At 39.0% G+C, this 16,562-nt stretch overlaps 1 protein-coding gene across 1 annotated transcript in view; it reads right to left on the bottom strand.

The window, feature by feature from the left end:
- RAB5A (RAB5A, member RAS oncogene family) overlaps positions 1-16,562 on the bottom strand; it is a 36,691-nt gene that overhangs the window by 7,839 nt on the left and 12,290 nt on the right. The window contains exon 3 of the mRNA XM_003781733.3: positions 4-153. Coding sequence (XP_003781781.1) covers positions 4-153 — 150 coding nt within the window. The remainder of the gene's footprint in view (positions 1-3; positions 154-16,562) is intronic.

Raw genomic sequence — 16,562 nt, 5'->3', positions numbered from 1 at the left:
CCTCGTTAGTGATATCATATACAACTATGGCTGCTTGTGCTCCTCTGTAGTACATTGGTGCTAGGCTATGGTATCGTTCTTGACCAGCTGTATCCCATATTTCAAATTTTACTGTAGTATCATCAAGACACACAGTTTGAGTTAGAAAAGCAGCTGAAAGAAGAAAATGTCTACAATAAGTTTGTCATTTTCCTTGGAATGTTTTCATAATGTAGAAAACATGTGGCTGCATACATGTATCAAAGTATCAGTGTACCACATAAGTATGTACAATATCACATGTCGATTAAAAATAGTAATACCAAAAAAAAAAAGAAAGAAAGAAAATAAAAACTGGAAACCACAAATTATAACTACCATCTACATTTGTCAACATCATGCCTTGTTTAATTCTCCTGTTTTTATTGCCACACTCTGGTGATTTAGTCCCAGTCCATTACCACTAATTTTGCTTGTTATATTATCTTTTAAAAGATTATGACACTTTATTAGGTAATCCTTCTTATTTTAACCTAGATTTAATTTGTTAAATGGATTCATCACTTACTCCCCACCCCCCCTTTTATTTCTTGCCTCAAGAATTTTTGGTATCTCTAATTTCTAATCTGTGCTTTTCTCTGATCTTAACAATTAAGAAAGTATCATTATAAAAGGATACCTTTGTTAACAGAATTAAAGAAGGCTATACATAAGCCACTTTCAGCAGCATGCTGGCTAATGGCCACTCTACCTTGCAATTCCTCTCCTCTAATTAACTTTGGCACTCAGACTCCTGCTGCTGCTCTACCACAAATATCTATTGTAAATTGACATGCTTCTCTCTTCCTCTTTCAGCTGAAGGTGTGATATTCAAACTTTTCCCAAGTTGATATGAACTAGAATTATAAAATTTTCTAAAATTGTCATCTCATGCAAAAGAATTATGGTTCATTTCTCTGAATTGCAGTAATTTAGCTAGTGATGTTGATCTTTCACAAGAGATTTACCAATTAATATCAAATGTGCTAAATAAACCAAGTCTAATTAGATACATCTTTTATATACAACATTTAATTTTCATGCTATTTTAGGTCTACTGGTTTATGTTAGTTTCAGCAATTAAATTCTGTCTTGCTAACATTATAATTGTTAACATATCTTTATTTTGAGCTAGATTCTAATAATTCTATAAATTCTTGCAAGCAGATAATCATATTTTACACATATTCTAATTCAGTTCAAACTTCTTTTCCCAAAAGCAATTAACAGAAACTATTTTCTAAAATCCTGTATTTATGGTACAGGATATTCAGAAGGCCCTATATCACTTTTTCACTGTTGTGAAAGGTCCTCCTATAGGATCAAAAAACTAAACATCTAAAATTAAGCCCCTAAGAATGCTTATTCCTTTATCAGTAAGGAGGAGAAGAGGAAAAATGGGTCACAAAATATAAGCCTTTTCTCAAATACAGTTTGATGCAAACTTACCAAAAAAAAAAAAAAATTAAAATTTGCATACATTTATGTTTTCTCCTTTAGACATACTATGATGACAAAATACACTAATATAAAAACATTTGTACTGTCATAACTCAACTCTAGGTAAAGGGACATAACTAGAGTCTCCTCTCAGTATCTACGAGAGACTGGTTCCAGGATGCCCTGCCATACCAAAATCTGAGAATGCTCAAGTATCCTATTTAAAATGGCGAATATTTGCACATAAGCTATAAACATCCACTCATATACTTAAAAATCATTTCTAAATTACTTATAATTCCTAATACAATGCTTACACATCACTTTATACATTCATGTAGAGCCAATGTACTCAGTATGTGTCAAATTCAAGACTTCCTTTTCAGAACTATGTGGATTCTTATCCCCCCCCCTCCAGATTATTTTCAACTCACAGTAGGTTGCATCCACAGATGTGGAACCTCTGGATATGGAGGGCCGACTGTTTTAATAATTCTGTGCTAACATAAACATGATCTGATTCTCAAACCAATTAAAAACATCACAAAAAGCCATCAATCTTTCTTACAAATGTATACACAAAATTCCAAATAAATACGGGCAAAGAAATTCCGACAAATACATTAAAAGAACAGGCTATGGACCAAGTAGATTCTTTATGAGACACAAAGCTATTGCAAGAATAGCCTAATAAGGAAAAAATAATTTAGTTAAATAAAGTACAAAAGAACATTTGAATTAATATTCATTCCTGATAAACACATAGGATTCCATAAAATTTAGCTAATGTCCCACCTTTTTTTTTTTTTGTTGAGACAGAGCCTCAAGCTGTCCCCCTGGGTGGAGTGCCGTAGCATCACAGCTCACAGCAACCTCTGACTCCTGGGCTCAAGCGAGTCTCCTGCCTCAGTCTCCCAAGTAGCTGGGACCGCAGGCGCCTGCCACAACGCCTGGCTATTTTTTGGTTGCAGCTGTCATTGTTATTTTTTTTGGTGGGCCCAGGCTGGATTCAAACCCACCACCTTAGGTGTATGTGGCTGGTGCCTTAGCCACTTGAGCCACAGGCGCTCAGCCAAATGTCCCATCTTTAAACCTGAAATCAGCATTATGTTTAACAGCAAAGCTCTTAGGCATTCTCTGTAAATCTAACAAGGTATTTACTATTATTATAATTTAACATCATTTTGTATATTCTTATTACAATATAGTAGAAGGAATAAATTGTTGGAAATTGACATTATTTTAAAGAGGCTAGACTGCCATGAAAATACACTGTGGCATTAGGAAGGTTAAAACCACTGGTCTAAAGGGCTTGAGCTCAAATAAAACAAGAATGAATTCTTTAATTTAGCTGGAACAGACCTATGTCACAGACTTACAATATACCGACAATAACCAGGTGAAAACATGCTAGAAAGGGAATAGACTCCAATCAGATTAACAAAGATCATAAACAATTCATTCCTCAATTCTGCTTAGAAATCCTCCTCATGATCATCCTATTTGTAACTCTTACATCCATACTACTGTGTAATAACACATTTCATGTTTTTTTTTTTTATAACCACTGCTTTATACATATTTTGCTTCTTCTTCACTGGGAGTTCATTGAGAAATTACTATAGGTTAAGCATCCCTTACACAAAATGCTTGGGACCAGAAGTGTTTTGGATTTCAGATTTTTTCAGAATGTTTCCATATATATAATAAGATATTGTGGGAAAGGGACCCAAGCACAGACATGAAATTCACTCATGTTTCAAATATACCTTACATACATAGCCTGAGCTAATTTTATATAACATTTTAAATAATTTTGTGCATGAAACGAAGTTTGTGTGCACTGACTCATCAGAAAGCAAGTATATTGGCTGTGGAATTTTCCACTTGGGGTGTCATGTAGGTACTCAAAATTGTTTTGGATTTGGAGCATTTCAGATTTCAGATTAGGAACATTCAGCCTGTAGTAGCTCTTCTCAATACATGGCATATAATAGGTAGTATAAATAATCCCAGTTCACAAAGATGTCCAAAACAGTTTACCAAAATAGTGAAATTAATAAAAGCCATGTGGAAACTTTTAGGGGCTATTTTAGATAGCATTTGAATAGAGCAAGTTAGCTGAACACGATGCCTCATGCCTGTAATCCTAGTACTCTGGGAGGCCGAGGTGGGTGGATTGCTTGAGTTCAGGAGTTCCAGACCAGCCTGAGCAAAACTGAGACCCTGTCTCTACTACAAACAGAAAAACTGAGGCAAGAGAATTGCTTGAGCACGAGTTGGAGGTTGCTTTGAGCTATGACACCATAACACTCTGCCCAGGGTGACAGCTTGAGACTCTGTCTCAAAAAAAAAGAAGAGAGTGCCCAAAAGTGAAAAAAATAAACCAGAAGCCCTCTGCTCAAGTTATAACTTAACATAATCTGCATACTTTGGAGGAGGAGAAAAAGACCATTATCAGAGGCTTGGGGAAATCAATTTTATAATATATCAAAAACAACAAAAAGTGCTACAGTGCCACAAGGAGAGAAATATTATTGGAGGGCCAGGCATGGTAGTTCATATCATACCTGTAATCCAGCACTTTGGGAGCTGGAATGGCTGCTTGAGGTCAAGAATTTGAGACCAGCAAAAAAATTAAAAGCAAACACTTAGCTGCGTGTGGTGACTTGAACCTACAGTCTTAGTTACTTGAGAGGCTGAGGCAAGATTATCACTTAAGCCCAGGAGTTTGAGGTTGCAGTGAGCTATGATCATGCCACGGTATTTCACTCTGGGTGACAGAGATCCTATCTCTTTTTTTTTTTTAAAAAAGCAAAGGAAAGAGGTATTACTGGAATATGATAGATCAATATTATAATAAACTCTTGATATACACAAAATATCCCAAGACTTGCAGGACTTCTCAAAGTCCTCGAGTTTTCTTTGTTGTTGAGACAGAGACTCACTATGTCACCCTTGGTAGAGTGCCACAGCTTCACAGCTCATAGCAACCTCCAACTCTTGGGTTTAAGCGATTTTCTTGTCTCAGCCTCCCAAGTAGCTGGGACTACTGGCGCCTGCCACAAAGCCCAGTTATTTTTTCAGTTGTCATTGTTGTTTAGCTGGCCCAGGCTGGGTTTGAACCCACCTCCCTTGGTGTATGTGGCTGGTGGCGTAACCACTATGCTACAGGCAATGAACCAAGTGTTAAGTTTTTAAATACTACTCTATGTTTAACTTCCCCCCAAAATTTGGTGAAGTATTGGGCAGTGCCTGTGGCTCGGTGAGTAGGGCGCCGACCCCATATACTGAGGGTGGCGGGTTCAAACTCGGCCCTGGCCAAACTGCAACAAAAAATAGCTGGGCATTGTGGTGGGTGCCTGTGGTCCCAGCTACTCGGGAGGCTGAGGCAGGAGGATTGCCTGAGCCCAAGAGCTGGAGGTTGCTGTGAGCTGTGATGCTACAGCACTCTACTGAGGGTGACAAAATAAGACTCTATCTCTTAAAAAAAAAAAAAATTTGGTGAAGTATAAACAGGCATTTAAATGACATCTTCCAATCCTTAGTGCTCCTAAAAATAAAGTACTAATCATTTATAAAGTTAAATAAATTCTTCCACTAAAAATATAAACTACTACATCAATACCATAGCATCATTAACCAACCACAAACTTACCTGAATTTGCAAAACCACTTTAATTTATCCAAAACGTCTATTTTCTGGCTAAGAACCATCACTTTCTTAGACCTCTTCATTTTCTCTTCACTTCCATCACAGCACTAGCAGTTGGCTTTCTTTTCGGGCCCATATTTCACAAAGAAACAGCTTTTATCACTTCAGAGTGTTACTGTGTACGCGACGACAAGTAGAGAAAAACAAAGCTGCGTTGAGATGCAGGTGCTGGCCTGTCTGATAAGACTCCCTCTTTGAGCTACAATATCAGCTCCTATTTGCATGCCTTGCAGCAAGCAACATTTCCACCTCAGCAAAACCACAAATTACTTTATCACAGACCTTGGGATCAGTTGAGAATATCTGAAATTGTGAATGTTAAAGCCCCAAATACGAAAGCCCTACAGTATGTAAGACCCTAACAAATAATAACTAAAGAGAAGACATTGCAGTACACTGGGCAAAGGAAAGAATATACAAACTGATGGTATTAAACCAAAGATTAACAACTGGAAAACAAAGCTAACCCCTCCTACAACTAAAATGATTCTATATACCTTAAATAGAAGGGGGATAACAAAAGAAAAAAATGAAGAACCAATACCCCTCCAACCCTCAACTTTTAATTAAATTTGATAGGAAAGAATTACTTTTACTAGAATTAACAAAAAATGCTATTTAAGACCATGAGTTTGATTTGAGACTTCAGGTTTGCAAAACATGTACTGTACCTCAATAGCACAGGGGCAACACATTGAAAAAAACTGCTATAGTGGATGTTTGGGTCTTTTTAATACATGCCACCTTCATATAAATCTTTTTTTTTTTTTTTTTTTGGCCAGGGCTGGGTTTGAACCCACCACCTCCGGCATATGGGGCCAGCGCCCCACTCCTTTGAGCCACAGGTGCTACCCTAGTTCATATAAATCTTAAGAAAAACATTAGAAGCTTCAAAGATAAATGCGTAAAGACAATTCACAAAATGAATGACAGAATTAGTCAACATCACTAATAAAATCATCTACCGTGCAAAAACAATTAAGTTAGCAAAATGAAAAAAATAGAAATAAAAAGAGAACACAGCAAAAATGCACAAACTGCTAGTGATATCATACCACTCTTTTTTTTTTTTTTTCAGACAAAGTCTCAGTCGCCCTTGGTAGAATGCTGTGGCCATCATAGCTCACAGCAACCTCAAACGCTTGGGCTCAAGCAATTCTCTTCTCTCAGCCTCCTGAGTAGCTGAAACTACAGTTGTCTGCCACAAAGCCTGGCTATTTTTAGAGATGGGGGTCTCCCTCTTGCTTGGTCCCAGGGTGCTAGGATTACAGGCCGTGTGGGTCTAGCCCAAACCACTCTTTTGTAAAGAATTTTGTCAACAGGAAGGAAGCAAAGGCATGAAAACGCTGATACGCAACCTAAAAATCACAAAAAATTCTAAAATATGGCCTAAGGGCAGGAGAGTAGGGAGAACAAATCTTTATGATCCAAGAATTTAAAAATAGTTAAGTATTAAGTGGCAATTAAAATAAAATTGGCTATACAACGACCAGAAATAAAATACATATAACAAATTCTGGTAGAAATAAGGTACACATATGTAAAAACATGAATAGAAAAGCACAGACAGAAACTAAAACTGAAAGGAAAAGATGTAGTGACTAGAGAGGAGAAGGGCCTTTTTCAAGATCTTAGAAGTAGACCATCCTATAGCTCAACCGGCTAAGGCGCCAGCCACGTACACCTAAGGTGGCGGGTTAGAAGCCCCAGCCCGGACCTGCCAAACAACAATGACGGCTGCAACCAAAAAATAGCCGGGCGTTGTGGTGGGCGCCTGTGGTCCCAGCTACTTGGGAGGCGGAGGCAGGAGACTCGCTTGAGCCCAGGAGTTTGAGGTTGCTGTGAGCAGTGAAGCCACGGCACTCTAACCAGGGGGACAGCTTGAGTGTCTCAAAAAAAAAAAAAAGTAGACGACCAGTGGCTTGTAATCATAAATTCAAATTAGAGATTGTTTGGAAGTGATGTGTAGAAGGAAAGGCTTTCAAAGCTAAGGAATTCAATGAATGAGTTCAGTGGATCTGAAAGGCAGGAACTAGTCAAGTAGCACCAAGAACAAGGTATCAAAGTTAATATCAAAAATAGAAACTGGTTTGCTGTGAAAATGAGTACTAACAGCAGTAATCAAACAGAACAGAGACTTTCTCAGATTTTTATAAGATGATAAAATTATATATATAGAAGAATATATGGATGGGCTAGAGCCAATAACAAGTGAAATAAAAACTGACACAATTTTAATTTCCCATAAAACTGTATGTGTGCACAGAGGAAGTACACGTGGGTAATGATAGCAGACGATCATGTATGGAATCAAAGGAAGAGTTACATTTTAATGTAAGGAGAGAAGTTAAAAACAGAGCAGGGCAGAGAGTAAACATTGTGGCTTAACACAAATAGCAAAAACCAAAGTCTTAGCAACAAGGTAAAAAATTACCATACAAATAATATATAAAATTGCAATCTTCTCAAATATAAGTCCATCTTAAGAGATGATCTATAAACACTACGTTATCTAGGATTCATTCTTAAAACTCAATGACCATCTGGTAAGGTCTTAGTACCTACAGCATATGAGGAACTCTTATAAACTCAACAAACAAAACCTGACTAGAAAAAACCTGATTAGACTAAACAGACATTTCTTCAAAGAATATATACAAATGGCCAATAAGCACACGAAAAGATAGATACTTTTTTTAAAAGAATATTTCATATAATTTTTTCAGAAATAATCCAAGAGTAAGGGAAAGCAATGCTTTTTACCATCACAGCTTGATATAAGTTTTATTTTATTTTATTTTTTTGAAGTTTTTGGCCAGGGCTGGGTTTGAACCTGCCACCTCCAGCATATGTGGCCGGTGCCCTACTCCTTGAGCCACAGGCACTGCCCAGACCATCACAGCTTGATGATATAGCTACTCTTACCCTTAAGGAACACCCAATTCTTAAGTTGAATGAATTCACTAACTGGAACACAAGCTAACCACATGTCACCAACTGAACATTACCATACCAGGTTTCTCTGATAGTCCCTGGCACTTTGTTTCAAAATTAGTCTTAGAAATTTGCAGCACTTAGAACCCTCAAGGTTCAAATACTGGTTTTATCAGTTCATTCTAGCTTCCATCTTTTAGCTGTTGTATATAATGCTGCTCTGAACCTTAGTATACAAATATTGTTAAAGCCCTGCTTTCACTTCTTTTGGGTTTATACTCCCCTTGAGGGCTAACAGCCAGGAGTCACTTCACTAAAGGGATAATCTTAATAAAATCTCTAATTAGTAGACTTGTACAACAGGAATGTATCAAAACCAAACTACGAAGCAGAATGAAGACACACGTTACAAAGGCAAAAGGTAAAGAAATGAGAGAAAGGAAGATTCTATAAATTAACTAATATTAGACAGAGGATCCTAAACAAATACCAGAGAGTAAGTTAATGAAATATGGCTGTAAGGGTCATACATAAAAATGTCTATGGAAGACACTACCTATAGATGACAGATATTTACTAAATAGTTCAATAGTACTTTAATAGCAAACTCCTAAAATGTGCAAGGACAGAGGCCAAGGTGGGTGAATTGCCTGAGCAATTCTAAAAATAGCTGGGCATTGTGGCAGGTGCCCATAGTCCCAGCTACTTGGGGGGCTGAGCCAAAAGGATCACTTGAGCTCAAGAGTTTGAGGTTGCTATGAGCTATGACACCATGGCACTCTACCAAGGGTGACAAAGTGAGACTCTGTCTCAAAAAAACCCCCACAACCACCCACCCCAAACCTGTGCATCTAGAACCTAATTATCTATGCCAAGCAACTCTCGAAGAAATTTGGAGTGTCTCGTAGGGTGAAAAAATTGATGCATGGCTCAGTGCTAGCCACATACACCAAGGTTGGTGGGTTGGAACCCAGTTGGGGCCAAATGCAACAAAAAAATAGCCAGGCGTTGTGGTGGGCACCTGTAATACCAGCTACTGGGAGGCTGAGGCAAGAGAATCACTTAAGCCCAGGAGTTTGAGGTTGCTGTGAGCTGTAACGCCACAGCACTCTACGAGGGCAACATAGTAAGACTGTCTCAAAAAAAAAAAAAAAAAAAACTGATGCAGGGTGGAAACCTTTTGATCCCACAGTCATTAGATAAAATTCCTTTGATTCAGAACTACTTCTGGAAATCAACCTATTATCCTCCTAATACATGATTACTTACAACAGTAACAAAACTACAAACATTAAATGCCCAACAATAAGGGAACGGTTAAAAAATAATAAAAAGGCCAGATGAGGAGGCTCACACCTATAATCCTAAGGCTCTGTGGGGAGGGTGAGGAGGAAGGAGGACTGCTTGAGGCCAGGCGTTCAAAAGAGCCTCAGCAAGAGCAAGAAAGATCACATCTCTACAAATAGAAAAATAACAGGGGGCTCAGTGCCTGTAGCTCAAGCGGCTAGGGCGCCAGCCACATACACCACAGCAGGCATACACCATATGCAGCCCAGGCCTGCCAAACAATTACAACTTCAACCAAAAAATAGCCGGGCGTTGTGGTAGGTGCTTATAGTCCCAGCTAGTTGGGAGGCTGAGGCAAGAGAATTGCTTAAGCCCAGGAGCTGGAGGTTGCTGTGAGTGGTGATGCCAAAGGGCTCTACCAAGGGCAACAGCTTGAGGCTCTGTCTCCAAAAAAAAATAAAAATAAAAATAATAATAATAAAATAAAAATAACTGGGCATGATAGTATATGCCTGTAGTCTCAGCTACTTGGGAGGCTGAGGAAGAAAGATACTTGAGCCAAGAAGTTTGAGGTTATAGTGAACTATGATGATGGCACTGCACCTCTAAGCCAGGGCAACAAAGGGAGGCCCTGTCTCTAAAATAATAAAAAGGTAAGACTGCCAGGTATTAAAGCAAATAATGAATATCATACAGATATACTGAGAAATAATCAACAAGTAGAACACTATAGTATGACTATTATACGGGAATCTAGGTAAAGGTACCATGAAGTAATGTATCTTACACTGGACGGAGGCCAAGGTGGGTGAATTGCCTGAGCAATCCTAAAAATTAACAGAAAAACCTAACAGCGAGCTCTGAACATAGGAAAAGATGTCTGACCTCAATTATTGGTAAAAATGCAGTTTCATCTTCACCTGGTTATAGGTATTTTGTGTACTGCTAGTTGGAGGGCAATTTGGAGAATTTACTAGAATATAATCTCTGATAACAGCAACCCACTTTGGGGAATTTATACTGCAAACATACCTGGAGTATATGAGAATGACTATGCACTGTTATTCACTGTAGCACATAACAGCCAAAGATAAAAACAATGTGCACATCTAAAAAAAAAGTAAAGGACCAATTAAATATACATTAATATGATCCATGCAAGGAAATACCATTACAACCAGGAAAAATAAGGAAGCTCTTTTGATATGGAGAGATCATATGGCAGTTGTATTTGCTAAGGTGGATGCAATAAGATTTCCCACACATTTCTTAAAATGTGATGTTAACGTTTTTTTGCTTGAACCTGTACCAGCCTGCAACTAGAACAAAATTAACACTTCCTTTTTTTTTCCCCAGAGTCTCATTTTGTCACCCTCAGTAGTGCCATCGTGTCACAGCTCATAGCAACCTCAATCTCTTGGGCTCAAGTGATTCTTCAGCCTCCCGAGTAGCTGGGACTATAGGCGCCCGCCAAAACGCCCAGCTATTCTTTTTAGAAACAGGGTCTCACTCTGGCTCAGGCTGGTCTCAAACCTGTGAGCTCAGGCAATCCACCTACCCTGGCCTCCCAGACTGCTAGGATTACAGGCAGGTCTGAGCCACTACGCCCAGCCCAAAACTAACACTTCTATGTGACTTTGGGGCTATGTCAGAAAAGGCCACCTAGCTTCCATCTGGTACTTTTGAGGCACTCATTCTTTTTTTTTTTGAGACAGAGCCTCAAGCTGTGCCCCTGGGTAGAGTGCCATGGCACCACAACTCACAGCAACCTCCAACTCCTGGGCTCAAGCGAGTCTCCTGTCTCCACCTCCCAAGTAGCTGGGACCATTTTTTTTGGTTGCAGCAATCATCGTTGTTTGGTGGGCCCGGGCTAGATTTGAACCCGCCACCTTAGGTGTATGTGGCTGGTGCCGTAGCCACTTGAGCCACAGGCACTCAGCCAAGGCACTCATTCTTAAACCCAGCCATCATGCTGTAAGGAAAAACCCAAGGCAGGTATCAAGGACTCAGCTGACAGTCTGAGCTAAGGCCCCAACCAAGAGCAAGCACCAACCGATAGATATGTTAAGATGATTCCAGCACAGGCACTGACTGCAAAAACACAAAAGATCACAGTGAGAACTACCTACTAAGCCCATTCACCAAAATCATGAGATGATAAAATGATTTTAAGTCTCTTAAGTTTTGAAGTCATTTGTTTATTGGCAATAGAGAACTTCAATAGTTTTAAAGTAAAAACTGTATGTTACAGTTGATCCAGCATGTTTCAAATATTGAAAAAAGACAGAAGAAAATACAGATTTGACTATAATAGTAACTTTGTAAGGATACTCAACAAAGTGACACTGTCTTTGTGTAGTGGACTAGGAGATGAGAAGGAGACTTTTCATAATAAACCTTTCGAAATCTTTTGAATTTTGATTCATATGAACAAATTAATGAAATTAAAATAAAGAGTGATGTATTTTTAGGATGGTATAAAAATGAAATAGTGGCAGTAATTGAGTGATATGGACAATTTATTTATTTACTTTTTTGAGACAGGATCTTACTCTGTCCCCCTAGATAGAGTGCCATGATGTCCTAGATCATAGCAACCTCGGTCTCTTGGGTTCAAGAGATCCTCTTGCCTCAGTCTCCTAAGTAGTTGGGACTACAGGCACACACATGGCCCTGGATAGTTTTTCTATTTTTTTAGAGGAGACAAAGTCTTGTTCTTGATCAGGCTGGTCTCCAGCTCCTGAGCTCAAGCAATCCACCCGCCTTACCCTCCCAGAACGCTAAGATTGTAGGTACCATACCCGGCCGACAATTTAAATTTTCATTTAATCATTCTTTTCACAAAATAATTCTTAAGTATTTTCATTAAGTGATATATGAGGGCCTATATTTTGTCAAATATGACACTTTAAAACATAAGTGCTTGTCATGTGTACCCTAAAACTTTTTCTTTTAAGACTCAGGCCAGCGCTGCAACCTGTGGCTCAAAGGAGTAGGCCCTGGCCCCATATGCCAGAGGTGGTGAGTTCATACCCAGCCCCGGTCAAAAAAAAAAGACTCAGGCCATAGGAACTAACCGTGAACCAGATTTTCTAGTCTGATAATTTTTTACAAGAAAACACACACCTACACACACTCAATTTCAGAACATAAATGGCACATAAGTTCTATCTTTAATCCCAGCTATTACCTCACACAAAACTTCAAACTACTTAAGCTTTATTGCCTCTGTTTCCCCATCAATATGTTAGTACCTACACATATAGCCTTGATCAGGTATGGATGAGACTTGTGAAAATGTTGTTTAAGTTTTAACAATGTCTCACATAACATGTAACCATTTTAAGTATCGTATATTAAAATTATCCTGTATTTCCTAGAATTCACATTTTTTAAAAGCTTACAAATTACTTATGAATGCAACAGAGAAGAAAGAATTCTACTCTTTTTATACTTTAAATAAAACTGATAGTAACTAAGTGGAATTATGCTGGCTCTAATTCCATGCAAAGATACAGACCAATTTTTTTTTTTTTGCAGCTTTTTTTTTGGACGGGGCTGGGTTTGAGCCCACCACCTCCAGCATATGGGGCTGGCGCCCCACTCCTTTGAGCCACAGGCACCACCCCAGACCAATTTTTTGAAAAAAGAAAGAAAAATTCATTAGCTAAGAGAAGTTGATGATAGTGTCTGACAATCATGCTGTGACATATCAGATTATCCTTTTCTTTGAAGTCCAAAGAGCATCTGCTATCATCTTCAACTGTGGAAACGGAGGCTAAAAAATTTTCAGTGACTGGTTCCTCATCCTGCTTCTACTTTCTTTATCTATATCATTAATACTCTCATTGAAAAGAGGGTGGTGAATGTAGTTCAGAGATACTTACTTGAAATACTGTTTTGCAACATTTGTTAAGCATTTAGGATTATTTTTTATTTGAAAGTCTAATATGTAATTTCAATAATACTAACTTTCATCTTGAGGAATTCAGTAATTAGGTAACTAGAGTTTACATCAGGTATCCTCAAACTAAGTCCTGTGGGCCACACGCAGCCCACCTAGGACGTTTATCCTATCCGGCTTGATGGGTGTTTTTGCGGCTGCTGCCTGTCCTGCTTAGCAGCCAACTCGTCCTGGGGCCTGCAGTCCGGCCCTCCAACCATCTGAGGGACAGTGAACTGGCCCCCTGTTTAAAAAGTTTGAGGACTGCTGGTTTACATCTACTTCAATGTACCCAACGATTAAAAAAAAAAAACCAAAAAAAGAAAACCTTTGGCTTACTCCTGCTGTTTTTTTGGTCTCACATACCCTCATTTCTCCTCTACAAGAATGTTTGTTGAAAAGATTCTCGGTATAACTCCAAATGACATAAATTAACTCAATATGCTTCAATATAACTCAATAAGCTAGATCACATATATGTAATAACAGTTTAATATCCTGTAAGACATAACAAGGTAAAAGAATAGCTCCCCCCAAATTTGCATGTTTTTATCAAGTAAGAATTATTTATCTGACATTAAAAGCAAATTTTAAAGAAAGCTTCCCACCCTATACCATATACCAACTATTATCTAAAACCAAGTGTCTTGGTTTGGTGCCTGTGGCTCAAGTGGCTAAGGTGCCAGCTACATATAGTGGCAGGTTTGGATCCAGCCCGGGCCCTCCAAAAAACAACAATGGCGGCTTCAACCAAAAAATAGCCGGGCGTTGTGGCAGGCACCTGTGGTCCCAGCTACTTGGGAGGCTGAGGCAGGAGACTTGCTTGAGCCCAGGAGTTGGGAGGTTGCAGTGAGCTGTGATTCCACAGCACTCTACCCAGGGGAATAGCTTGAGGCTCTATCTCAAAAAAAAAATTAAAAAAAAAATAATAAAACCAAGTTTCTTTAATGTCTCTTCACTCTGTGTACAAAAAGGTCAAGTATCTAGAAACAAATATTCTAAACACAGAGAATAAGAAATTTAGCAAAAATGGACCAAAAGGATCCAGATTAGATGTGTGCAAAGTCCACGCACTATACAGCTTATGCAAATTTACAGATTTCTTCAAAGTGAAACTGAGAATTCAATTTCTTTTTATGTATATCCTCTTCGGGGGATATATATAACCAATAAATAATAAGATCATAAGTTCCAGATTTAGGCTTAATTTAAAAGTGGCATGTAATACCAGTTTTATAAACCCTTACTTTAAATACTTTCTACACAATATTAAGATTACGTTGTCAAATTTGCTCAATCTGTCCCCCACAGTAAGCCAAGAGATCATCTTTGATTTCTAGTACCTAACATAGTGTTGAGAGCTCAGCAAATTTGTTAAGTAAAACCTAATAATGTTATTTCGGAGTAAAAGCAGGAAATTAATGAATCAATAGAGGCAATTCACTAAGTTACAAGTATCTGGCAAAATCATTTTACCAAATAACATTGAATACTTTAAGAGCAGCAGAGGGCATTGACAAATTAAGCAAGGTAGGGCAAAACCTGATGCTCATAATGACTTCAAATCTGGAAATAATTTTGTTTGTTTTTTTGAGACAGAGTCTCACTATGTTGCCTTTGGTAGAGTGCCATGGTATCACAGTTCACAGCAACTTCAAACTCTTAGGCTTAAGCGACTGTTTTGCTTCAGCCTCCTAAGTAACTGGGACACAGGCGCCTGCCACAATGCCCTCTATTTTTTTGTTGTAGTTGTCATTGTTGTTTAGCAGGCCCAGGCCCAGGCCCGTTTTATGTGGCCAGTGTCCTAACCAATGAGCTATGGGTGCCAAGGCTGGAAATAAATTTTAAGAGGAAAAAATGGTTAAATAGTATTGGTTGTTAACTGAGGAGGAGAGTACACACTTTATAAGAAGATCTATACTACAGGGATCCTTACCTAGTTTAATACTCTCATTTTACAAATGTGTAATCAGGTTCACATAAATGCTTACAAAAGAGTGAGGGTTAGAACCAAGCATGACTTTTTCTTTTTTTTTTGTTAGAGAGAGAGTCTTACTTTATCACCCCTGGTAGAGTGCTGTGGCGTCACAGCTCATAGGGTTAGGTGATTCTCTTGCCTCAGCCTCCCAAGTAGTTGGGACTACAGGAGGCGGCCACAACACCAGGCTGTTTTTTTGTTGTTGTTGCAGTTTGGCCAGAGCAGGGTTCAAACCCGCCACCTTCAGCACACGGGGCAGGCACCCTACTCACTGAGCCACAGGCGCTGCCTCAAGCATGACTTTCAACTCACTGGAATATTTAAATAGCTCAATGGGTAGGGTACTGGCCGCAAACAGCCAGGCTAGCAGGTTCGAACTTGGCCTGGGCTAGCTAAACAACACTGACAATTACAACAAAAAATAGCTGGGTGTTGTGGTGGGCACCTGTAATCCCAGCTACTTGGGAGGCTGAGGCAAGAGAATCGCTTAAGCCCAAGGGTTTAAGGTTGCTGTAAGCTGTGACACTATGGGACTCTACTGAGAACAACATAGTGAGAGCCAAAAAAAACAAAAACAAAAACACAAACAAAAAAAAAACTACTGGAGGATAACTGTTATTAACACTACTAAAAAGATCATTTTTTAAGGTTGTGTTATAAACTGATATAAAATATTGTATCTAATATGGTAACCTTTTTCTTTTGAGACAGAGTCTTACTGTGTCACCCTCGGTAGAGTGCTGTGATGTCACAGCTCATGGCAACCTCCAACTCTTGAGCTTAAGTGATTCACTTGTCTCAGTCTCCCAAGTAGCTAGGAGTACAGGTGCCCACCACAACACCAGGCATTTTGTTTTGGTTTTAGTTATCATTGTTGTTTAGCAGGTCTGGGCTGGGATAGAACCCACCAGTTTCAGTGTATGTGGCCAGCGCCCTACTCAACTGAGCTACAGGGGCCAAGCCTGAATATGTACTTTCTAGGTGGACAGAGTACCATAAACATTCTTTCACCTGAAAGGAAATGATTAATTTCGACAAATTTTAAATTTCAATGCATCAGAAAGTATAATGAATAGTTCAAAAAAAAAAAGTTGGCTTGGTGCCTGTGGCTCAAGTGGCTAAGGCGTCAGCCATGTACACCCAAGGTGGCGGGTTCGAATCCAGCCCAGGCCCGCCAAACAACAATGACGGCTGCAACCAAAAATAGCCAGGCGTTGTGGCAGGCACCTGTGGTCCCAGCTACTTGG

This window comes from Otolemur garnettii, unplaced genomic scaffold (genome assembly GCF_000181295.1).
Source record: "Otolemur garnettii isolate 467f Iridium unplaced genomic scaffold, OtoGar3 scaffold00002, whole genome shotgun sequence".
Classification (NCBI taxonomy): Eukaryota; Metazoa; Chordata; class Mammalia; order Primates; family Galagidae; genus Otolemur; species Otolemur garnettii.
Note: the sequence above shows the minus strand (reverse complement) of the source record. Positions and strands in the feature narration are given on the sequence as shown.